The sequence below is a fragment of the Talpa occidentalis genome, unplaced genomic scaffold (genome assembly GCF_014898055.3).
Source record: "Talpa occidentalis isolate TD23 unplaced genomic scaffold, MPIMG_talOcc4v2.1 talOcc4.9, whole genome shotgun sequence".
In the NCBI taxonomy this organism is placed as follows: domain Eukaryota; kingdom Metazoa; phylum Chordata; class Mammalia; order Eulipotyphla; family Talpidae; genus Talpa; species Talpa occidentalis.
Window position 1 is genome coordinate 26,816,866 of NW_023605305.1, and position 24,779 is coordinate 26,841,644.

Sequence of the window (24,779 nt, forward strand, 5' to 3'; positions counted from 1 at the left end):
AGAGGTGCCAGCTGGACTCTGTCAGCAGCCGGGACCCTTGTGTGGAGGGTCAGACTGAGGCAGCTGTGAACCCTGGCGTGTGAGCACCCGCTGTGTTCCAGGTGCTCCTTGCTGTATTGAGCAGGCTGTGCATTTCCTCTAATCCAGATACCAAGCACAAAGGGCCTGGAGACTGTTTAGGGGTGTCTAGTCTCTGATACGTGCTCACAGCCCTACAGCAGTGAAAGCTGGCCACCTGTCATCCTTACCAGGCATGCTGGGTCTGGTGTGCCCTGGGAGCTCCTCTACCCCCCAGCATCCCCTCACTTAGTCCTCATGCACAGATGGGTGTCATTAAAAGCGAAACCGTGTCCTCTCTGGGGATTCGTAAAGGACAGTCGATGCGACTTGCAACGATGATTCATCACACTGAGTGCTTGATGCAGCTTCGAGAGGCGTGGTGTCTACCTGCACACCCAGCCCCACGCTCAGGGCTGGGCGACGGCTGCAGCCTGTCCCACTCTTCTGGGCCACGTGGTCAGACTCACTCACTTAGACAAGGCAGAGAATTAGCCGTCAGCCATGTACCTACTGAGGGGTGTATCAGAGCACGGGTGGCTGGGAGGCCCCAGGCTGCCAGCCCATTTAGTGATGGGCAAATGTGCTTCGTTGGAATTAGGAGTGTGAGATGGTGGTGCCTACGACCCCCTTACCAGGTATCCTGACATCAGGGCTCACATGAGCTGGCTGACCTATCTTAAGGAACCAGTGTCGGGCAAGGAGGCCAGGAGTCTGAGAGCCACCCCCATATGACCACGATGTTGCCAGCTACACAGCTTTCACCCTACATGCTCCATGCAGAACTTCTGATAAGCACAGTTCTGACAAGTCCCCTCTGCAGAAGTAGCTGGAAGGACCTTTCTCACAGAACAGCCCCCTCCCTGGACCATTCCACCGCTCTGCGGTTCTGATGGACCACAGAGGCAAGAGGGTAAAGGTCTCGGGCTTCAGCAGGAAAGCCCTTTGCTGTGTGGGGCTGCTCTGGGAAAGGCAAGCCCAGGTAGTGCCACCGCAAATCCCAAGCGAACTGCATGGGTGATTCCCAGGCAGGCCACTCTGAGGCACGTGGTGGCCAGGCCCCAGGCCGGTGGACCCCGTATCAGCATCTCGGGCGAGCGGTGTTCTCCAAAGTCACCACGAAACTGCCTCAGTCCTGAGGTGGGGTTGTGAGTCTCTTTGGAGACGATTGAGCTCAGCTATTGCAGCTGGTGGCTCTGGCCCTGACTGGGGAGCTGGAAGCTGCAGCTCCTTGGAGCATTCCTATCTGCGGGGCCCCCCTGTCCTCACAGGGCAGTCACATTCCCGGCTCCTTTTCTTTAGGCCCTTTAGGAGCGAATGTGGGGCTTCTATTCTAAGTTGTAGATACACTTGCCAGATCCTAAGACAGGTTTGGGTTGTCTCTCCCGCTCTTTATCGGGCACACACATTTCCTGTGGATCCTGTGTCTGAGGACTGGGCCTGAGTGTGTTTTCAGGCCTGCTCTGCTGAGAGTGACACCCTAGCGCCCCACTGACCCAGCTTATAGATACTTGGGAAGTCCTGCCTCAGGACCCCTGCCTCTGGTGTCCCCGCCTCCCCCATCTCAGGCCTTCAGAGCCCCTGCTTCCTGCCACCAGCAGTGCTGGGGTCCCATCAGCCTTCATTCTTCTGAGATAGCCTGCTCTGCTGGTCCCCAACTCTGTGTCCTGAACCTGCTTGTGGGTGGACCACCCACAGAGCCCTGCCTGCTGGCCTGCCACCTGCCAGCTGAGCTTATGTGAGGCTTGCTTCCACAGTGGGCTGCTGCTGCGCTCCAGACCGGTGGGAGCCCCTGGGCCCTGAGGAGCTGAGGACCTGACCTCTGCATCCTGCTTTGTGTGGATTCTAGCCCAGGGTTTCTCTGCCTTGGCTCTGTTGGCATTTCAGGCTGGGTAATTCTTGTTGTGTGGGGCTGTCCTGTACGATGTTTAGCAGCATCCCTGGCCCATTAAATGCCACCAGTACCCCTGGTCATGACAACCCAGCATGTCTCCAGACCTTGCCCAGTGTTACTTGGAGGAATCCTCCCCAGAGAACCACTGCTCTGGATGGATAGTCGTCTCTCACTCTCTATAACCATGTCCACTGTCCCAGAGGCCACACTCCCTCCTTGAAGGCACAAGCCTCACGTGCCTTATCGTCCCCCAGACTCGGCTCCACTGCCTCTTTGAGGCCCTGCAGTCACTGCCCTTAATGGAACAGTGCATGTAAAACTCCTGGCCTGCCCTTGGCACACAGGAAGTGTCGGGCAGTCAGTCCTGCTGCTGCTGCTGCTGCTGCTGCTGGAGGGTTAACACTTTTGGGGATGCATCATCCAGTTACGTCTGACTTTGCTCACAGTTGCCTGCAACTCCACCCACAGTCTAGCAGGCCCAGGCATGCTGGGTGGACCAGCCTCCCTCCCTGTGTGACTCACTCTCTCCTTCCATCCACAGCCTCTCTCTCCTCCTGCTGCCAGGGGCCAGGGCGGAGCCACACCCTCCACTGAACCCAGGCTACCTGCCCCCCAGCCTCCCCCTCCTCTGGAGGGCCAGGCCCGGCCCACAGCTGTCTCTCAGCAGGGTGATGATGTCTCCTCAGCATTTTTCCCCACAGGGACCCAGACCAGCTCCTCACACTGCGGTGCCAGGCAGCATGGGGCTTCCTCGAGGTGGCAGGGTTCTAGAGGCCCCTGTGCCTTGGTGGGTTTGTGGGCTGGATGGGCCCTGACCCCAGAGCACAGCTCACTGGGTCTGTCCAAGCTGTGGGGTCATGTGAGGCATGAGGACCTGCCTGTGCCCCACTTCCACCCCTCCCTGTCCTGCCCTTGGCGCCTTGGCACCTGCGGCAGGACCCAGCCCCGTCCACTGTGTCCTCCATGAGTCCTGAGTCTTTCGTGAGCGGCGTGGTCCGCGCGCACTTGCGTGCACGTGTGTGTGCGTGGGGCACAAGAGTCTTGTCTTGTTTCCGTGCTGTGTGGGCAGATGAAGGTTGGCCTGTTTTACTCTCTCTGTGTTTCTCCTTGTCTTTTTTTTATTCCCTCCTCATCCTCATCGCACTCTGCCATCAACCCAAACTCTCATCTCTCAGATCAGCGAGAAGGTTGGTCCTTTTCACTTCTTATCCATCTACAGTTCGCCCGTCGATGGGATGCTCCCATCAGTAGGGACCAGCGGGCTCGGGCAGCTCCCTCAGGCTCTCTCCAGCCAGGCCTGCCCGCCAGTTGCCAGTCGGATCCGCTCTCTGTTGTTTGGGCCAGCAGGCGGGCAGGACCAGGGGAGGATGGGCAGGCCCCCCTGCCCCGCATGCTGCTTGGGTTCCTGATGCACCATGTGTCTGCATGTCCCCTAGCTGGGCTTCTTTGCTGGGTGGTCGGTTGGTCAGGCATGGTGCATGGCACGAAACCACACCCCACCTTTGTGCCTGGGCCAGACAAGCTGTCTGTTCCAGGTGGTACTCGGAGTTGTAAAAACTGTAGTGCTTTATGCATACCTTGGGGACCTGCCATGTCCCCCACTCACTTAAATTTCCAAGTTTTCTTGGGCTCTGAAACCTCTGAGAAGAGGGAGAGAAAAGGCTAATCAACAATGGGCTCACCTCAAGATCCTGAAGCACAGGCAGAAGTCCTGCAGGGTCTGCCCTGTCCTTGAGGCCCTCATAGGCTCCGCAGGACAGCTTAGTGTTCATGGAGCTTGGTGTGGATGGCACGGGGTGGGAGACATCATCTTGGCTCTTCGAGGAAGTCTCTCACACTCTTATCTCCCATCTCCCACCAGATCCAGGTGACCTTTCAGTATGCTCAGGCCACACACTGTTTATTCTCCTCACCAGCTCCCATGTCACTCTGAGGGTGGGATTAATTTGGCATCCCAGCCAGCTAACTTTTCCTCAGCCCCATGCTGGGCTGTGACTTAGACCTACGTGTGAGCCCAGAAGAGGCTGCAGCGCCCCACATGGGTTGGAAAAAGCTCCCTTCAAGCCCCTCCAGAGCAATCTCACCTGGGGATCTGTTCTCAGCCCCATCCTCAGGACAGACCCCTCGCTCCAAACCAGGGCTAGCAAGCAAGACCCCACAGACATTCTTGTCACACAGACTGGGTGGTCAGAGGAAGCTCACCTGTCCACAGGACTTTGAACGAGGCCCCAGAAAGCAGACCAGGGCCACCTAGTCTCTTTTGCATCCTCCATGACTTGAGTTTCCTTCAGGAGGGAGTGGGAGCCAGTCGGGAGCAGGGCTATGACCTCAGCTCAGGTATCAGCCTTGAGCATCCATCCACTGCACTCCTGAGCTCTGGGGCATCTCCTTACACCATTTCGCTGACCAGGCAGATCTGTGGGCATTCAGAAAAGAGTCATCAGCAGAGACAGCCTAGGCTGGAGCCACCTCCCCTCACCCTATCCTGGTCCCTTGACCTTTCTGCTCCCTTTCTGTGGTCCCACGAAAAAAAAGCTTGTACACAAATATTTAACGGGAAGGCAGCAATGAGTTTCTAAATATTCCAGGGGGATTTGCCGGGCTGGTAATTTGTTTGGCGCTGATAATTACATCTTACATTTTTCCAGCTTTACTTAAAACTGTGTGCCGAGTATGCCGGCATTTAATTACTGCTCTGCGGCAGCCACAAGGTTATTTATTAAAGAGTTATTTTATCTTGATACAGTGGATCCTGCCCCTTATCCCCTCCTTAATGTTGTGTTATTTTCATCAGAGAAATTTCCGCGAGTGAATGCAGATTGCGGGGCTACCGCCCCCTGCGATTAGGCTGTCACTCCACTGAATGCTGATGCCTCCGGGCGCCGCGCCGCCCTATTATAGGGGGTTGTCAGCGCAAATAATTAGACTTAAAAGTTACAGCTGAAATATAATCCAGAAATGGCAGGGCCCTGTTTTGGAAATTGTCTATAAAATGTCAGTACTAAGGATGCACAGGGAACGGTAATAGACCAGCATTGTTGGAGCCCAAGATTAGACCCTAAGTGCATTTTTCCCGGCACTGGTTTTTCCTTCCCTGCTGTTGCTTCTGTCAATAGACTGAGTCCAAGGAGAGTCCTGCCCCTTTTGAGGGCTTGCGCCTGTGACAGCAGGAGGAGTGATGGCGGGGCTGCTGCAGCAAGGTGCCAGCCCCTCCTTGCCATTGGGGTGGGGGTGGCTGTCCGGGCAGGTCCAGGGGACTGGGCCCCACTGACACTGGGTCACTGGAGGTTCTCTGCCCCCTCGCCCCCTCGCACTGCCCGGAAGGTGTGTCTGAGCTGCAGGAAACTGTCCTCCAGGACTCCCCATGGGCAGCCAAAGCCCATGTCTTTGAGAAGGCCCTTGCCTGGTGTTAGGGATAACCCTAAAGGCCACATCTGCCCTCTCAGCCCATCCTTAGCCCCTAGACTTCTCCCCTTCCCCTGCACCTAGAAGGGGGAAATACAGTAACAATAAAACTGCTCTCAATGTTAGGTCTTGACAGTGGAACAAATGAACCTATTTTCCAGGAACTATTTGGGTAAAAGTCCAGTCAAGTTTCTGGGCTGACAGGCTAGGACCCAAGGTTAATTGGCCAAGGAACTACTTCCTCTTCCTGGGAGTCTGCTCTGTGGTCCAGGCCCAAGGTTCCACCAGGCTTGGCCCAAGGGTCAAACTTACAACTGTGGCCTCTTCCCTGCCACTGCCTTTCCAAGTCCCATCCTTCTGACCCTGGAGCAGCCTTTTCTGCCAGCCTTGAGTAATCCAGAAGCCAAGAAGCTCTAGAAGTTTCTCCCTGTGGTTCTCGAGATTCTTTTTCAACCCTATCAGCCAGGGCTCAAAAGCTTTTCATCACATAGATCTACTGCCAGTATGTATGCTTGGTCAGGTCACTTAAAGCATCATTTTTTTTTTTTAATATTTATTTATTTATGCATACAAGAACTGGGGTACAGGCCAGAGGTGCAGGGGGGTGAGAGGATTCATCAGAGACAGAGTAGGGAACAGAACAGGCAGACTGACTGAAGTACACGCTGCTGAGGGGAGCAGCGGGCGAGTCAGGAGAGGTCTGCTGTGCCATGTGGGTTGCTCCCTGGCCAGGGATAGAACTCAGGCTGCGGTGGCTGCGGAGAACTTAATAGGTTGCATCTTAACCCCTTGCGCCACCAGGGAGGCCCTAAAGCATCATTCTTGAGTCACTTCCCTTGTCTGTAATCAGGATCCAATAGCATCTCTAGCGCAGAAACTCATATAGCAGATGCTCAAGCATGGTTTTTCTTCCCTGAGCCCATTTGGATGCCCATGAAGGAGGAGACTTTGGGGCAACCATTGACTGAGCATACAGGAGAGACTTGGTCAGTTAAGGCTGTTCCCCTGTGTCTTTCTGTCCAAGCCAACCCTTCCCTCCATCAGCAGACCTGGGGCTAGGCTGTACTCGCCTCCCAGGCTCACCCCTCACCTCCCAGGCTCACCACCAACAGAAAGTGCCCACACCACCAGACAGTGCTTCTCTCCATGCCTCCGGACCTGGACTGGCCCTTTCATCATTTGGGAGCAGTGCTCTAAAGGGGCTCTTTGTCATGGCTTCCTCCTGCCAGCCGTGCCCCTGCACCCGCCCTGTTCTCTGCCACACAGAGGTGTCCTACGAAGTGCTTCTTCGCAGGATGGAGACACCCAGCCTTAGGACAGATGATGGGAACCTTCTTCTGTCAGTGTGCGCAAGGCAGGGAAACTCTTATCTTGTCAAACTAAAAAACGTTGATATAGATTTTGGCCACTGATGTGGCAGGCTTGTGTTTTGGTCTCTGAGTGCTGCCCCCGTCTGACTTGACTCTCAGGCAGTTTCTCTCCTGTGTTGTGAAAGTTGGGCCCCAGCCCCTCTAAGGTTAGCCATCATCCTAGAGAGAAAAAATTCCTTTCCTAATAGTTTTTGCAAAAGTCCAGAGTGGTAGCTCATTGGCCAGATCTGGGCCACAGCCCCCATGTACCAAGAATAGAGGGAGAGCTGGTTCCCCTACAGAAAGTGAGGAGGCCAATTCTGGAAGGCAGAACAGTAAATGTCCATGAGACACCCGGAGACCCAGCCCTTTGCACAGGTCATTTCTGGCTCAATCAAGATGCCGGTGTTTTGTTTTGTCCGGAGGCCTTAGAGTGAGATGTGGCCAGAGTGGAGGCAGGGGATCAGTCAGCAGGGTCCTATAGTCTGGTCTCTGTAGTCCTCAGGGAACCACGCAGGAGTTTTTCACAGGGGAGTGATGTGAGCTGGTCAGTGCTGGCTGTTTGTGGAGGGCCAGTTATGGAAGCAGGGCTATAGGACACCGAGGTAGGGAATGGTGGTGCTGGCTCGAACTTTGGCCTTGCCAGCTGCCTGTGGACTTGGAGAAAATTAGTGGATTTGAAAGATAACTTAGGCAGTGCATTAGCAGGACTCAGTAATTTGCTGACTCGCTGTTCCCTGGGCCATAGCTTTGACCTCTGCAGTGAGGTCAGAGGTTGGACCCAGTGATCTCTGCAGTGACTTCCAGCTGAATTTGTGGTTTTGTGCTCTGCGAGCGGCGGAGTCTAGTGCCCACATTGGAGTTGTCCCTGTTGTAGCACCATGGGTCTTGCATGCCCAGGCTCCCTAGCAAGGGCCCTGGAGACCCACACTGTCATCGGTGGTGCCCTCTGGTCACTTAGCCTTGCTGCCTGCCTCCTCCCGCCCTGGCTGTGGTGGTGCCCATGAAGGACACACCCCAGCCTCTGCCCACCAGCTGCATGGCCTGTCTGCATGCCAAGCATGCCTGCCCGTGGCTTGATCTTGCCACCTTCCTTCCCTGCATGTTCTGAATGTGCCAAACTTGCATCTTTGGGGAGGTGGACATGGGGGTTGCGAGGCTGCACCTTGGACTAAGAAGCTCAGAACAGCTTCTGACCCAGGGAACCCAAGGCTGGAGGTTGTGGCCAGGCACAGCCACCTTCCCCTTGAGACCCTTGTTCATTGGCGTGGAAAGCCGTCTGTTCGGCGCCCTCATCATGTTACTGCCATCGTCATGCCCATCCTGCCCGCGGACCACGTCCCTGGCCCGCCCTAACCACTCACCCCTGCCCAGCCCCTCCTTTTTGGGATCCCAGGCTGTGCCTTGGGCACAACTGAGGTCCCGACTGGTGGTCAGCGTCTTCCCTCAGCCACTACCTGGAAGTGGAGGTGTGACTCCAGAGAAGGTGACCATGTCCCTCCTGGACTCACCCTCTGCCCTGCCCCAGCCATGCCCTGAGGTCCCTTCACCCAAGAGTACCTGAACTTTTCTCACTGGTGCCCTAGCTAGTGCCTTGGAAGGCCCTGTGGGAAGGAGGTTCAGGAGCAGGGAGGGGTAGGCACTGGAAGGCGACCTGGGATGAGGGCCTGGGTAAGCCTGCAGTGTACACCTGAAGTCTGGACCTTGTACTGAGTCCTATGTGACCTTGGGCAGAAGGACCTTTCTGAGGCTGAGTTCCCAGTTATAAAACCGGAGCTTGGTTGCAGTCATGTTCCAGACTGTCCCTGAGTGTGGGGCTACCTCTAGCCCAGACGTGGGTGGGAGATGATGAGCCGGGCCCAGGGACTCCACCCCTCCTGTGTCTGAGATGGGTGTGGCTCTGACGAGAGGGCTTCCTGGATGAGGGGCCCCTGCCCTTCCATCCTCCTGCGTGTCCTGCCCGGCCTATGAGCGCCTCTCTCCCTCCTCCCACAGTGCGCCGTGTGGCTCCTCGTTTCTCCATCCCTCCCAGCAGCCAGGAGGTGATGCCAGGCGGCAGCGTGAACCTGACATGTGTGGCCGTGGGCGCGCCCATGCCCTACGTGAAGTGGATGATGGGAGCTGAGGAGCTCACCAAGGAAGATGAGATGCCAGTCGGCCGCAATGTGCTAGAGCTCAGCAATGTGGTGCGCTCTGCCAACTACACCTGCGTGGCCATCTCCTCGCTGGGCATGATAGAGGCCACAGCCCAGGTCACGGTCAAAGGTGCGTGCCAGGGCGTGGTGTGGCCCTGCTCCGTCACAGAGGGCAAGAGGAGGTCCCAGCATCCCTGGAAGGCGAGCCAGGGAACCCTTGTTCTCTCTTCCGTGCCCTTGCTCAGGGTCCAGGCCTTTAGGAGTGTGGGGAGGGGTTTCGGTCGGTGACTGTTAGACATGTACTAGCTGGCATGTGCGGAGTTCAGGGGCACGTATCATACCAGTAAGCACGGATTGTTTTCTTCAGTCTTCTTGTCACCCTGGGAGACAGATGAACTCGTTAGGCCCATTTTACAAGCAAGAGAACTGAGGCCCAGGGTCACACAGAAGTAAACAATGAGCAGAGGCGAAAGCCCTGGGTGGTCTGATTGCGCAGCATGCCCTGTCCCCACTGGAGTACAGACCAATAGATTTGCCAGACTCCTGGTAAGAAGGGCGTGGCGAAATAGCAGCCTAGGGTGGGGTGGGGGGATAGACATGCATATGTAGCAGATGCCTCTAGGCTCCCTGATTCCTCTGCTCCCTCTTCCTGCCTCCACTCCACACTCACATGGGCTTTTTAAGATGGATCATGTCACTGCCTTTTAACAAAGTGGTTTCCCACCACTGTAGGGGAAAGACCAGGGTCCCAACTACTGCCTCCCTCTCTCCCTCCCTCCCACACCAGGCTGCAGCCCCATGCTCCTCATGCAGCCCTTTGCCACCACTGGCTGTATCTCAGCTCTGTGAGACCTCCCGGTCACTCTGCCTACGGGGATTCCCTAGACTTTTCTCATCTCGGCACCCTCCTTTCTGCTGTCCTCGCACATAGCACAGTCATGACCCTCACTCACTGATCCATCTCTCTCTGGAATATAAACTCCAGGAGAGCAGGAACGTGGTTGTGACAGTTGGATCTAGCACAGTGCCTGGCCCTCAGTGGACACTTGACACTTGAGTCATGCCACAGGGTTTGTGTGGCCAGCAGCCCTGTCTTCCTGAAGCCTAGGGCTATTTCTTCACAAGACACCTCCTCCCTCCCTACCCTGTTAAGTCACCGACAGGTGAGGTAGTGAACTGCAGGGCCAGGTCTCTCCTCCCATCTGCTTTCCATCTGCAGGGAACCCAGGCAGGGTCACCACCTCTGGGTCTGCTTGTGGACAAGTCACAGGTTGATGTCAGTAGGTTCTGACGAGTCCCACAGTGATGTGTACAGACACTAGATGAGCCAGGGCCCTGTGGGCCCAGCCACCATCCCCCACCAGGTGCCCTCTGAGGTCACCATGTGCTTTCTAGCCTATTCTTCAAGGTGGACTGTGGAGTCAGCCACACTCAGGCTGGCCACAAGGGCATGGCTGGTTCCTGGGCTCACGACCTTGGGCCACCCCCAAGCATTCCTCTTTGTTTCCAGCTCTACCAAAGCCTCCAATTGACCTTGTGGTGACAGAGACGACTGCCACCAGCGTCACCCTGACCTGGGACTCGGGGAACTCGGAACCTGTGTCCTACTACGGCATTCAGTACCGTGCTGCGGGCACGGACGGTGCCTTCCAGGAGGTGGATGGCGTGGCCACCACCCGCTACAGCATTGGCGGCCTCAGCCCTTTTTCGGAGTATGCCTTCCGTGTGTTGGCGGTCAACAGCATTGGGCGAGGACCCCCCAGCGAGGCAGTGCGGGCACGCACAGGGGAACAGGCACCCTCCAGCCCACCCCGCCGTGTCCAGGCACGCATGCTGAGTGCCAGCACCATGCTGGTGCAGTGGGAGCCACCTGAGGAGCCCAATGGCCTGGTGCGGGGCTACCGCGTCTACTACACACCTGATGCCCGCCGCCCCCTGAGTGCCTGGCACAAGCACAACACGGACGCAGGGCTCCTCACCACCGTGGGTAGCCTGCTGCCCGGCATCACCTACAGCCTGCGCGTCTTGGCTTTCACCGCTGTGGGTGATGGCCCACCCAGTCCCACCATCCAGGTCAAGACACAACAGGGAGGTAGGTGCAGGCAGCATCCTTGCACCGCAGCTGAGCAGAGCCAGGGTGGGCAAGGCAGTGGGGACACCACCTCCCTGAGGCCATGGGGAGGAGGGGCTCTGGGAGCATGAGGGCCAATATTCCAGATTCAGGTCAGTTGGGATGCAGGATGGGTGTGGGGGTGAGTGTCTGCCTCCCCCGCCTCCTTTCCTGGATGCCTCTGCCCTCGGGATGCTGATGCAGCTGACAGTACCTGGCGGGGCTGTTGCAGTTCCCGCCCAGCCCGCGGACTTTCAGGCCGAGGCGGAGTCGGACACCAGAATCCAGCTCTCGTGGCTGCTACCCCCTCAGGAGCGGATCGTCAAGTATGAGCTGGTGTACTGGGCAGCAGAGGACGAAGACCAGCAGGTGGGTGCCTGGCAGGGGCAGGAAAAGGGAGGAGGCCCCCTCCTGGTCCCTAATGGTCTGTGACTGGCTTACCAGGCAGCCGTTCTGGATTCTCTGCGGGTACAGCTCCAGGGGTTCTCACTGGGGCTTTGGCGCTCTTGTGGCCAGTACGATCCTATAGTCTTGTCACCCTTGTGCCAGATACAGAGTCCCCAGGTCTGTTCTTGGTTCTCGTAGGCTCTGGTGCATGAGGCACCAGCAGAGCACCAATGATCCCCTTCAGGCCACAGGTCCCAGGTGTTCTGTGGCATGTGACCTATGAGGTGCCTCTGGCCATGAGTCCCTGTGTGGTCGAGATGGCCTGGCCATGTGGCATAGAGCCACCCTGGGCCTGGAGGGTCCGCCACAGCCCACGGTGGGGAACGACGTTGAGTGACCTTTGAGGTCAGCATAGTCAGTCAGTGCTCCCTGCTCTTCCAGCACAAGGTGACCTTCGACCCCACCTCCTCCTACACCCTAGAGGACCTGAAGCCTGATACGCTGTACCACTTCCAGCTGGCTGCCCGCTCCGACATGGGGGTGGGCGTCTTCACCCCCACCATTGAGGCCCGCACAGCACAGTCCAGTAAGTGTCTCCTGAGGCCACCTGCTACAGCTGGGCTGAGACAGACACACATGACCCCTGCCCAGAGCAGGTGGGAGGTCAGGTCTGCTGGGCACTCTGGTCTGGGCTCCAGGTCTGGACCCCAAGAGAGGGACAGGTAAGTGCCCTCTAAACTGTGTCCAGGTGGCTGCTGCCCTCGCTGCTTCCTGCCTGACTTATGCCCCTCCCCCATGCCCCTCCCCTCTCCCCCAGGTAAGTTCTGTGTTGTGGCTCATCTCCTCCCTCCGCCCCCCCCCCTGTTCTGGTCGCACTAGCCGACTGGGCCATCCTCAGTGGTGGGACTGTCACGTCCCAGACCTGCTTTGGCAGCTGTCTTCCCTCCCCATACCTCCACATCTCATGTCACCTGTCACCCATGTCCCCTGCCTCATGCCCCCATCATGAGATGTATAAGTGGGCTGTGTAATCACCCTGAGCTGGCCACGCACAGGGACACATCCATGAAAATTCAACCTTGTGAGCAAACGTGGCCACATACCCATGTTGGGACTACATGTCCATGCATGGAACCGTCTGTGAGGTCCTGCATATGACAGCCTAGTGGTGTGTGTGTTACTGTGTGTGAGAGACTAATGCCATGAGCTTGTGTGTGACCACGTCTCACCCCCTGGCGTGTGGCACCTGTGTATGGCAGCGAGTCCCTGGTTGGATTTGTTAAGACTTCTCTTTTTTTTTTTAAGATTTATTTATCATACAAGAGCTGGGGTACATGTCAGAGGTGCCGGGGGTGAGAGGATTCACCAGAGACAGAGTGGGGAACAGAACAGGCAGACTGACTGAAATACACTGCTGAGGGGAGCAGTGGACGAGTCAGGAGAGGTCTGCTGCACCATGTGGATTGCTCCCTGGGTGGCCAGGGATCGAACTTGTGCTACAGAGGCTGTGGACAGCTTCACAGGCTGCATCTTAACTCCTTGCGACCCCAGGGAGGCCCTGTAAGACTGTTCTTGGTATGGACACCAGCAAGTGTTTCTCACCTATGACCCTTTCTATAGCCTCTGCAGCTTGCCATAAGCCCACAGGCTGTGTCACAGCCACATCAGCCACTGTCTGTGTCTGTGGGATATCAGGGCCTTGGGTATGTGAGTACTGTGTCTTAGCTTCAAGGTAGTGACCACGTGTGGGTGACCTTAGACACCGTAGTAACTGAGGTTGTCCATGTGACATGGGAGTGTGTGCACATGTTCCAGTGACTTCAGGAGGCCACGTGTGATCTGACATTCATGGGTCCTTCCATCAGCACCTAGTATACTCCTGCCCAGTGCCAGGCCCATGCATAGGGCAACACGGGCAGCACAACCCTGACATGGGCATCCTACACAACCTCTGCCCTTGGGCATTCTATGCCCCAGGGGGCGCAAACACCATTAAACTTGCAATAATACAAATGACCTTTTTATTTACATTTGTGTAAAGTGCTGTGAGGATACCCATTTTGTCAAGGTGATCGGGCAAGAGCCTCATCTAGTTTGAGAAGCCAGGGAGGATGGCACGGAGGCCTCAGGCAGAGGTGCAAAGACCCTGAAGCGGGAGATGCTCAGTCTGGGTAATAGTAGGCCAGTGTGGCTGGAGTAGCCACCAGAACACAGCAGTCAGGACCTCAGGGACCGGGGACAGGGAGCTGCCATGTAAGACTGAATAGAGCAGCCCGAGAGGATGCTGGAAACCAGCAATCCTTTTGCAGCAATTTCAGCAAAAGGTGGCTCAGATGAGACAGAGCTAGTGGATTTGAGGGCTTCTGAGGTGCCGACTGGCAGGGACATGGTGAAGGGTGGGGGTGGGGGTGGTGGCGAGGAAGAAGGTGAACACTTTCTGGTGTGTAAACTCGGGAGAAGAGTGGTGGCTCCCATCCTTGGACAGGAAACCAGTATGAAGGACCTAGCAGGCACCCAGGTTCAAGACACCATGTGCTGTGATGATGCTTGGCACGCTGCCATACTGGAGGTGGAGGACTCTGAGATGAATGAGTGGGGTGGTAGGAAGTCCAGGAAAGGGGGTGTCTTGGCAGTGTCTAAAGAAGAGAGTTTCATAGGCCAGAGGCTGTTGCTGAGTGGCCAGGGCAGAGAGCACAGCAGCGCACCCAGGTGGGAGTTTAGGCGCTGCAAGGGACTGAAGCCAAGTGGAGGCTTGTATGGAGGTGAAGAGGAGAGACAGAAATCCCTATGGTCAGAAGTTTAGCTGCGAGGGAAAGGGTACTGAGGACAAGATGTGTCTTTTGTCAAATTCCCATTTACCAATGGGAAAATCTTGAGCATATTTAAATGCTACTGGGAATGAGTCAATAGGGAGAAGCAGAAAATATGGAAAAGAGAGGATAATTGGAGGCTCAGGTGTTGGGGGACAGGGTGGAACACTAGCCATGGGGAGAGAGCCTTGGACAAGAGGACACACCTCTCCCTGCCCGCTGGAGGCAGAAAAGCATCGGTGCACATGCAGGTGGGTTGGTAGCAAGAAATGGAGGCATTTGCTACTGGGGACTTCGGTTGTCTCAGCAAAGTGGGAGGCAGGGGCATGTGCTACGGGGAGGGTCCTGGAGGGAAGCTGGAAGTCTGAGGAGCATGGAGGAGGAGGCTAGCATTGTGGCAAGTGGCCGATGAGCTGGGCAGGGCCCAGAGCCCAGCAGGCAGCACAAGGCCCAGGTGAGGCACGGGGCATGTGCTCACAGCCTGTCAGCCTGCCCTGGTGCCACCTTGTGAGGGTAGGGACTTGGATTGTTTGAGAGCTGATGGGGGCTGGCCAGAAGAATGGAACGAGGTGGTTGAGGGTGTTTGGGGTGTTGAGAAGAGTGCTGAGATATGACCCTTGGTATCTCAGTTGAATATGGAGGGTGGGAAGGATGGTAGGGCGACAGACAGACAGATGTCCAGGGAGGCAGGTGCAGTGCCAGGGGCTTGAGGCAACTGAGCTGGGACTGGAGGGAAAGCTCTGTGAGGGGGTGTTGGGGGCCATGGTTTGGGAGGTAGGACCATTCCTGTAGTGGTGACATCCAGGCCATGGTCTCAGCATTGTATCAGAGGAGAAAGACTTGGAGGTGAGGGGCTCTGAGGCCAGTGGGTTGAGCAGTGTCTGAAGTCACTCAAGCAAGGTTGGTGGTGGAACCAGAGACAGCAACACAGCCCTAAGTGGGAATGGGATCCAGAAATGTCACCTGGAAAAGGAGGGCGCAGGCCCTAAGCTAACCCCGAGGGGCCTGTTGAATGAGAACACCTCTGTTGGGCACCTTTCTCTTAACTGCCCCGGGGGCCACCTGCCCCATCCTGTCTGGCCTCCCACCTCCGTGGGTCCCTGTGGCTCAGGCACAGATGCCTTCGGTCAGGCACAGGTCGCAGCAGACTTGCCCTGGGAGTGCCACTGGGACCGTTTGTCCTGAGAAGAGAGGTCGGCAATGCCACCGGAGAGCTTGTGTGTGCTTGTGTGTGTGCGGCCGGGTGGAGGGCGGGAGTGGTGCAGCCCTTGGTCTATGTGATCTGATGGCACGTGTGTTTTGTGCGTGTGTGTGAAACGTTGTTGGAGTCCCCTAAGTGTGAGAGACACCATATGTGTGTGGGAGACTGTGTGTGTATGTGAGGCGAGCCTGTAGTCCAGAGGAAGCCGGGCTGTCTGGCGCCAGTGGCAGCAGCCTGCCTTGGGGGGACCCTGGGGGAGCCCTTCACTCTCAGGGAGCAGCCTACCTGGGTGAGTGTCCATCCTTTGTGACTGTTCACCATACCTGTGGCCCCCACCCTCCATCTGCTTGCTTCCCCTCATTTGTCTTCCCAGCCCCCTCCGCCCCTCCCCAGAAGGTGACCTGTGTGAGTGCGGGCTCCACCATCATCCGGGTAAGTTGGGTCCCGCCACCGGCCGACAGCCGCAACGGCATTATCACCCAGTACTCGGTGGCCTACGAGGCAGTGGACGGCGAGGACCGGGCACGTCATGTGGTGGACGGCATCAGTCGCGAGTACTCCAGCTGGGACCTGGTGGGCCTGGAGAAGTGGACGGAGTACCGGGTGTGGGTGCGGGCGCACACGGACGTTGGCCCCGGCCCAGAGAGCAGCCCGGTGCTGGTGCGCACAGATGAAGACGGTAGGCAGCTGGGAGGCCGGGGAGGGGAGGCGCCCTGCCGGACACCACCCACCTCCTGCCCCAGGGCCTTTGCCTCCCATGAGCCCAGAAGGACGCATCTTCCTACTGCAGGCTAATGACCCCAACTAGAGAGATGTAGTTTTGGGGACAGCCTAGGCCCACGTCCTAGCCTGGTGCAACAAGAAATTTAAAAACCCCAAGTGAAGCAAGTGACTCCAACTAGAATTAGAAAGGTCAAGACTGGAAGGTGCAAGAGATGCACAAAATAGATTCAAGAAGATCCCACCCTGGCTACACATTGGTGTGGCCTTGGGGCCCAGGAGGAGAGAGGCCTGGTCATGTTGACTCTGGGCTGGTTGGCCGCTTGTTCCCCCACTGAATGAGGTAGCCCTGGATCTGAGGGGTTGGTTGGCAGGCCAGTCCTGGGCTCTTCCCATGACAGACAGGGAGCCCGCCCAGCTCATCTTCAGGGACAGTCTTAAGAAACCATGTCAGGGCCTTTCCCGGGAGAGTGGGCTAGAGAGGCAAGACCCTGGGGTGTGCTGTGTCCACCTGAGCCCCGACCCGTGCCCCAGGCCTGACTTCCTTCTCTACCTGGTCCCCAGTGCCCAGCGGGCCACCGCGGAAGGTGGAAGTGGAGCCGGTGAACTCCACTGCCGTGCGTGTTTCCTGGAAGCTGCCCGTTCCCAGCAAGCAGCATGGCCAGATCCGTGGCTACCAGGTCACCTATGTGCGGCTAGAGAATGGCGAGCCCCGTGGCCCACCCGTCATCCAGGACGTCATGCTGGCTGAGGCCCAGGTGTGCCACCTGGAGGTGGTGGGGTGGGAGGGGTGGGGGGCCCCAGCACATTCTGTTCTCTTTGGAGTCCTCTTCTGTCCTCAGAGGGGACACTGAGATATCCTGCTGCATTGTGGGGAGGCACAGAGACCAGGAGTTTGGGGTCAGGTGTTTCGGGAACCCTCCCTCTGTCTTGGGTCTACGTGAGTGGTCCCCCAACCCTGCCAGCCTCATCTGCCCTGGTGGCAATCCCATCTGGCACTTACCTGTGTGCCTCAGCCACCAGCATTAGCAGTGAGTGCTGTCTAAATCAATCCGGCTTCCACTATCACCTCCTTCCCAGGTATCAGCCCTCCTGTGTCCTCCTGTAACTTCCTGGTACAGGAAGTGCATTCACCTTCACAGTTAGGCTGGGCCTGCGAGACGTGACTTCTTTGGGCTGGGTAGTCAGTTCTCCACGGCCAAAGACGGGACTTCTGGACTGTTATCTCTCCCTGCGTGGCCCTTGGCCATTGCACAGTTCCGTAAATGACCATGCTGGCGTGTTCCTCTGTGCCTGGTCCCCAGGAGATGGCCCAGCCCCTAGTGTTTATTCTAGGGTAGACGTGCCTGCCAGCCTCATGTCTCCCTTTGTGCACTTCTGTCCTTGGGCTGAGGTCCCTGGGGGATTCTGAGCACTGGTTTGCTCTTCAGATGATGAACTTGGTGTACCAAGATGTTATATGAGTGGTCCACAATTTTCCAGGAAGTGGGGGACTGACCTAGGATAAGAAGCCAAGTCTCTGGGTGCCTGGGAAAGGCTGTAATTGTAAGTTCTCTCTCAAAATAGTCAGCTGAAGAGTCAGCTAGTATGTGGTCTGCTCTGAAGTTCTCCCCATCCAATCAGAGCCTTGGGGGGCCCACAGGGAACAGCTAAGCCAGCCCTGGGGGACAGAGCTCAGATCCCCTCCAGAACCCATCTACCTTCCAGTTTTTCACACCAGCCTGGACTGGGGTCAGAAGTACAAGCACATTCCCATGTTCTCTATGCTGTTCAGTAGTGGACTCACCCACACAGACGGGGCCTTCCTGCCTCCAGCTGGGCTCGGCCCTCTGAAGCCAAATTCCTTTCTAGCCAGAGGGTGCTCTTCTCGTCCTCTCAGCCTACCCAGTGCTGAGAGATCAAGGGGTGGAGGAGGCCGACATGTCTACCCACTGCATTCCTCGGGCAGGTTGAGGGCTCCTCAGTAGACACACCCACCCAGAACATGCCGGGAATGGACTCCCTCTGGCCCCTCCCGTCCACGGGGGCCAGCAGCACAGCTGCAGCCAGTGGCATTACAAAGAAATCGCTTTGGATGCCCCCTTCTGGTCCCAGGTGGTTTGAGGGGAGCTGGGCTGGGATGAGGGGCGTTGCCCTCTTAGCCCCAGACATCCCATGATGCTGGGGTAAGCATGAGCCTGGGCTCTAGGAAAGTCAGTTGAAGTGGGAGGGCCTGCCCTTGTGGCCCCTTGGGACTGAGTCATTCTGCTCTAAGCCATAGGGGAGCAGATGGGGCCTGATCCTCAACCTGGCGGTGGGGCTCAGCTGTCCACTGAGCCCCATGTCAAGGACACCACAGCCTGTTCTTTACCCAGCAGTACCATCTACTTAGCTCAGGGCTCCCTCAGTTCGGAGAACCATGGGGTGCGTGCCCCTTGCAAGTGTACAGCCAGACCTGGCCCGTTCAGCATATGCCTCCATCTCCCTGCCCTCCATCTCTTTTCACATCCTTCTGTCTTTTCCTCTCACTGGCTCCCTCCCTCTTTTGTCTCATTCTCCTCTCTCCTGTCCTCTGATCCCTTCAGTCCTCTTTCCCTCCATGTTGCTTCACCCTCTTTGTCTTTCTCTTCTTCCTCACTCTGCCTGACAAAGGAGAGGTGCCCACAAGGGCCTCCATACTCAGGCCTGGCTTGGACAGTGCCAGTCTTCTGACAGTCAAGATACTCAGGGCAGAGGTGGGCCAGGCCACACCCTAGAAAGTGGCGGTGGCTGCTCGGCATCGCCGATGGCCTCCCGCATCTTGTTTCACACTCCTTGCAAGGACTTCCCCACAGAGCTTACTAGAACAGGAACAGGGGCCGATGGAGCAGACCAGCTCTGAGAGGGTGGTTAGACCGGAGGACTCTGTGGTAGAGCTAGCCTGGGGACGTCAAAACCATCTCCCAGTGCTATACTGGACATTGGCCAACACCCTTCCAGTGCCCAGGACTGTGGGAGACCTCGCTCTCCTCACCTTCCAGCTGGTGCACCTCCGTGCACCAGGGTCTAAGGAAATAACATTGTCAGCCCTGAAACATGCCTTCCTGCCTTAATTCTCAGCAACTCCAAGAAGACACAGGTATCTGAGTGATTCCTTGTGCCTGTGGGGCAGGGCCCAGGCTCAGCTGGGCATTCCCAGCCTTCATCATCTTACTGACCAGCCTGTCCTGCCTCCCACCCCTGCCCCATCCGCCATCCGGCTGTATAATCTTTAGTTCCAACCAGAGCAGAGACGCTGAGCGAATACACCATGATAAGCTTAGGCCAGGACAGCCCCAGCAAACCGGGGTGTACAATCACCTCATGTCACCACCTCCTCCAGAGCTGCAGCCCCCCTCCCATGTCTGGTTGTCTCTCCCTTAAAGCCTCTCTAGGCAGTGCTGTCTGCTCCCTCAGTGTCAGGGCACCCCCCCCCCCCACAGCTGTCTGCCCTCCAGGTCTCCCCTGCTCGGCAGGGCACACACACTTCAGACAGTGAGTGGTTCAGGGGTGCTACCCCTGGCATCTCTGGAGGCCCATGCCCTCCATCTGCCCTTCCCAGGCCAGGCCCCCGCCAGACCAGAGTTCTTCACCTCCTGTCTCCCTTTCTCTCCCTCCCCCGCGCTCAGTGGCGGCCAGAGGAGTCCGAGGACTATGTAAGTAACAGGTGTGCGAACGCGGACAGGTGTGCGAATGCGGACAGGGCCTGGGTCAGGCTGGGCTCCTGGGACACTCCCCCTTCCCGCCTTTCCTCCCAGCCTGAGCCACCAAGATCCACGGGGCACCAGCCACATCCCGAGAAAATTGGCGTTCAGACTCGAGCACTGAGCTGAGCAGCGATTGGCATTTCCTTTAATCCTTACTTCTCGCCTGTCGAGCAGCAATTTGAGTCCAATGTTCATGATCGACCAGGGCCTGGCCCCTGCTCTGGCCAGACGGGCTTGGAGTTAAATCCAATCCTGATCGTTAGGCCTTATTGATCCCTGGAGTGAAAAATCATCTACTTCTGGGCCCAGGCTGAGAGGGGCGTCTGGGGAGACGGGTTCCGGCATTGGTGATTCTGGAGCCCTGGCCCTGGGAGACCCTCCAGCTAGAAGAGGAGGGGGCCTGCAAGGGGCTGGTGATGGCAGCGGCCCCTACCCAAGACTCAGAGCTGGAGGGACTCCAGGGTTGGTGGTGACAGTTCTGTTCCCACTGCACGGTGGTCCCCTTTCTCCTTCCCACTCTCCCTCTGTGTGGTGTGGCTTGGCCTCCATGGTGTTTCTCCGCATGTCCAGAAATGATACTTTGGCTACAGATGGGCATATGGGCGCAGTCTGCCAAGGCAGGGGGGATTGCTGCCCTAGCTGACTTCTTAGCCATTGCCGCGGACATTGTAAAGATGCATTCCCGGGGTTGGGGTTCCCTGTGCTCCTTGCTTCTCTTCCCCGTGTCAGGAGGTATCACAGGGCAGAAAGCATTTATGGAGCCAGTGCCTAGGTGGGAGTCAGATGGGATCTTGACTTGCTCCTGTGGTGGTACCTTGGTCTCCCTCCACCTTTATGTGTGTGTGACTCGTGTCTACAGGTGGCCTTCCACCTGCTTATGGAGACGGATCTGCAGGCTGTGTGCATGTGCGTGCTGAGAGCCATGCAAGGCGCTCTGTGCGTGCGAGGCTCTGCGCCGTGTGTGTGCCTCCGAGGTGTCACTCACAGTACGCTGGAGCAGGGAACAGTGTGCCCTTTGTTCTTGTCTGAAAGGAAGCTGTCTGCCCCAGGCAGGCAGCTCCTGGGACAGGCTTGGTCCTCCTGGGCACACACCCCACCTGCCAGCCCTGCCTCCAGCAGAGTCCAGATTGCCCAGCCACCCCTTATAGAAACTCAGGCCCTGAGATGGCTGCCATATCGCTCTGTCCCTTGCCTTCCTGTGATGGGAATGGACCTCCTGCTTCTCCCTTAGGAAACCACCATCAGCGGCCTGACACCAGAGACCACCTACTCCATTACTGTCGCCGCCTACACCACCAAAGGGGATGGTGCACGAAGCAAGCCCAAAATTGTCACAACAACCGGGGCAGGTGAGTGAGGGGTCAGGGCAGAGCTGAGGGCGGGCAGCAAGGAGGGCAGCGCCAGAGCCCCGTGCGTGGTTGTTCAGTCCCAGGCCGGCCTACCATGATGGTCAGCACCACAGCCATGAACACCGCGCTGCTCCAGTGGCACCCACCCAAGGAGCTGCCCGGCGAGCTGGTGGGCTACCGGCTGCAGTACCGCCGGGCGGATGAGGCGCGGCCCAACACCATAGATTTTGGCAAGGACGACCAGCACTTCACAGTCACCGGCCTGCACAAGGGGGCCACCTACATCTTCCGGCTTGCTGCCAAGAACCGGGCTGGCCCAGGGGAAGAGTTTGAGAAGGAGATCACAACTCCTGAGGACGCACCCAGCGGCTTCCCCCAAAACCTGCAAGTGGTAGGGCTGACCACGTCCACCACAGAACTGACCTGGGACCCCCCGGTGCTGGCGGAGAGGAACGGACGCATCACCACCTACACCGTGGTGTACCGTGACATCAATAGCCAGCAGGAGCTGCAGAATGTCACTGCCGACACCCACTTTACACTCTCCGGCCTCAAGCCGGATACCACTTATGATGTCAAGGTCCGTGCACACACCAGCAAAGGCGCTGGCCCGCTCAGCCCCAGCATCCAGTCCCGGACCGTGCCCGTGGAGCAAGGTGTGTGCTGTGGGCACGTGGCGGCGCCTGGGGATCTCTGCTCTCCTTGACCCACTCACCTCTGGCGACTGCTCTGCCAGCCTCTGGTGTGTGACCCTCCAATCTCTCATGACTGTGACCTCTAACCTCTAGTGAATGGGTGCCATGTTCTTGGTGTGTGACCCCTGACCTCTGCTGTCCTTGACCTACTGACCTCTGCTGTGCGAGTTTCCACTCTCTCGTGACCTTAACCCACTGATCTCTCTTGACTACTCCGTTCTGGGTGTGCGACACTAATTTCTTGGGACCGCGACCCACTGACCTCAGCTCCACTGTGCCCTGGTGTGCAGCCATATGCTTCTCATAGCCAAATCCCACTGCCTTCCTGGTCGTTCTGACCTGGTGTCAAGAACTCCAGCCTTTACCCAAGCCCTGCAGGGGACTTTGAACGTGGGTCCTGTGGCATCTGCCCCTGCCTGGTGTCATGGTTGAACAGGGCTGAGAACTGAAGCGTGTGAGCTGAAGCTGGCTGGGAGAGGGGTACAGATCCTCTGTAGCCATCCCCAACCCCCGAGCCCTGACCCGCGTCTCTGAAGGGCAAAGAACCCTTTAGGCCCATTCACCCCAGTTACATGGCCAGAGCTGACCGACCCTTCCTGTGTTCCATAGTGTTTGCCAAGAACTTCCGTGTGGCTGCCGCAATGAAAACATCTGTGCTGCTCAGCTGGGAGGTCCCTGACTCCTACAAGTCGGCTGTACCATTCAAGGTGGGTGAGGGTCGTGGCCAGCGGAGCCCAGCACATGTCGGGAGGCCACATGCCCTCAGTCCAGTGCACGTGTTTGTGCAGTGGGGTCTTGGCTGGGTGTGCATGAACACCTGCCCTTGAAGGCGAACCTCACCCAGCTGCACTGCTGTGCCCCCTCCCCCACAGATCCTGTACAACGGGCAGAGCGTGGAGGTAGATGGGCACTCGATGCGGAAGCTGATCGCAGACCTGCAGCCAAACACAGAGTACTCGTTCGTGCTCATGAACCGTGGCAACAGCGCAGGGGGCCTGCAGCACCTGGTGTCCATCCGCACAGCCCCCGATCTCCTGCCAAACAAGCCATTGCCAGCCTCTGCCTACATAGAGGATGGCCGCTTCACACTCTCCATGCCCCACGTGCAAGATCTCTCACTCATCCGGTGTGCAGATGAGGCCCCAGGGAGGTGGGCAGGGGTGCTGAGTGGGCACAAGCAGTGACATCCTGGTTCTTGCCCTGCCCATCCAGGTGGTTCTACATCGTGGTGGTACCCATTGACCGTGTGGCTGGGAGCATGCTGGCACCCCGATGGAGCACACCCGAGGAGCTGGAGCTGGACGAGGTGACCGGGATGGGACAGCTCTCCCCAAGCTGGAATCACCCTGGCTGGCAGCCTGCCCCTTCTCTAGAGACAAACTCTGACTGGCCCCTGGAGAGTTTTTAGAAAACTACTGCAGGGCTTACAGAGAATCCCCTGGAGACGGTGTGCTGAGGGTTCCCTGGGGTGTGAAGAAGCAGAGACAGCTCTGGGCATCTAGAGAATTAAGAATCTATAAATTTAGAGTCATAAGGGGCTAGCGTGGAGCCCCTAGGATATTGATCCCATTCCCTTCTCACAGAGGTGTGGGACTAGCCCTCTCTGGTTCAAGTGAGGGGCAGGTTGCCCAGAGGGCCTTGACTGAACAGGTTGGTAGAGAAGAGTGCGGTGTCACGTCTCAGGTCACTTGACAGAATAATGTCAAGTCCAGCATTATTCTGAGACTTGGGCCTCTTACTGGACTTGAGTCTGCCTCAGCCCAGCTAGCCAGTGTTCTAGGCTATGGGCCTGGAGACCTCTGTGCCAGGGCTCCATGTGACTCCCTTGTCTGCCCCATCAGCTTTTGGAGGCCATCGAGCAGGGCGGCGGGGAGCATCAGCGGCAGCGGCGACAGACAGAGCGGCTGAAGCCATACGTGGCTGCTCAGGTGGACGTGCTCCCCGAGACCTTCACCCTTGGGGACAAGAAGAATTACCAGGGTTTCTACAACCGGCCCCTCTCTCCGGACCTGAGCTATCAGTGCTTCGTGCTCGCCTCCCTCAAGGAACCTGTGGATCAGGTCTGCCTGAGCTGCCTGGGCTCTTAGCACCCTGAGACCCTAGGCCTGGCCTGAGACTAGCCAGTCTCAAACGCTGTGCTATCCTAGTCCTGGAGCAGGCCTCAGAACCACCCTAGGGATCTCTAGACTCCATTCACCAGTCCCCACAGGACCAGGCCTAATCCAGCCCTAGCGACCCAGTAAGCTAACTTGGCTCAGGTCAGCCTCTTGGAGTCTGGAGACCAGGCCTGGCCACCCCTGTATAACCCAGCCCCAGAGCCCTTTCTGCAAATGTGGTGGGCAGTAGGTGGGGGAATCTCAACTGAGCTCACTGCCCATGCTGTGTTCCTCCACTGGGCCGCAGAAGCGCTATGCCTCAAGCCCCTACTCTGATGAGATCGTGGTCCAGGTGACAACAGCCCAGCAGCAGGAAGAGCCCGAGATGCTGTGGGTGACTGGCCCCGTCCTGGCGGTCATCCTCATCATCCTCATCGTAATCGCCATCCTCCTGTTCAAGAGGTGAGCACTGCCCACAGGCCTCCAGGGATGGCCAGCTACCCCTTGCCTTAGGCCCACAGTGCATGAGGCATGGGCAGCCCCGTAGGGCTGAGGGCTGAGTGTGGTCTCAGTGGGAAGCCAGGAAGGGCAGCAGCATTGTATGTGCATATGCGTATTGAGCCTGGGTGTGATAAGGAGCCACAGCGTCACTGAGGGCTGCTTCATGCATCCTGGGGCGCCTCTGTCTGTCCGTCTCTATTTCAATGAGTGTGTCTGTCTCTCAGCTTTAACACACCGCCCTCTCCTGGTTTCCCGTCAACACTTTCTCTCCCAGTTCTAGATCCCAGCTTGGCTCTCCTGCTTAGGCCTAGAGAGTCCAGACCCATCTGCAGGTCCACGTGCCCATGGACACACCTGGCAGATGCT

The 24,779-nt window shown here is 57.5% G+C and overlaps 1 protein-coding gene across 3 annotated transcripts in view; it reads left to right on the forward strand.

The window, feature by feature from the left end:
• PTPRF (protein tyrosine phosphatase receptor type F) overlaps positions 1–24,779 on the forward strand; it is an 82,491-nt gene that overhangs the window by 42,783 nt on the left and 14,929 nt on the right. For 2 of the 3 annotated variants that reach the window (XM_037500359.1, XM_054691678.1), the window contains exons 8-20: positions 8,701–8,970; positions 10,351–10,932; positions 11,183–11,319; positions 11,779–11,923; positions 15,722–16,027; positions 16,633–16,826; positions 21,004–21,121; positions 21,199–21,777; positions 22,426–22,523; positions 22,689–22,942; positions 23,029–23,122; positions 23,658–23,876; positions 24,220–24,374. In XM_037500359.1, the coding sequence (XP_037356256.1) occupies positions 8,701–8,970; positions 10,351–10,932; positions 11,183–11,319; positions 11,779–11,923; positions 15,722–16,027; positions 16,633–16,826; positions 21,004–21,121; positions 21,199–21,777; positions 22,426–22,523; positions 22,689–22,942; positions 23,029–23,122; positions 23,658–23,876; positions 24,220–24,374 (3,151 nt within the window). The remainder of the gene's footprint in view (positions 1–8,700; positions 8,971–10,350; positions 10,933–11,182; positions 11,320–11,778; positions 11,924–15,721; positions 16,028–16,632; positions 16,827–21,003; positions 21,122–21,198; positions 21,778–22,425; positions 22,524–22,688; positions 22,943–23,028; positions 23,123–23,657; positions 23,877–24,219; positions 24,375–24,779) is intronic. The other variant, XM_037500360.2, reaches the window with a different exon arrangement.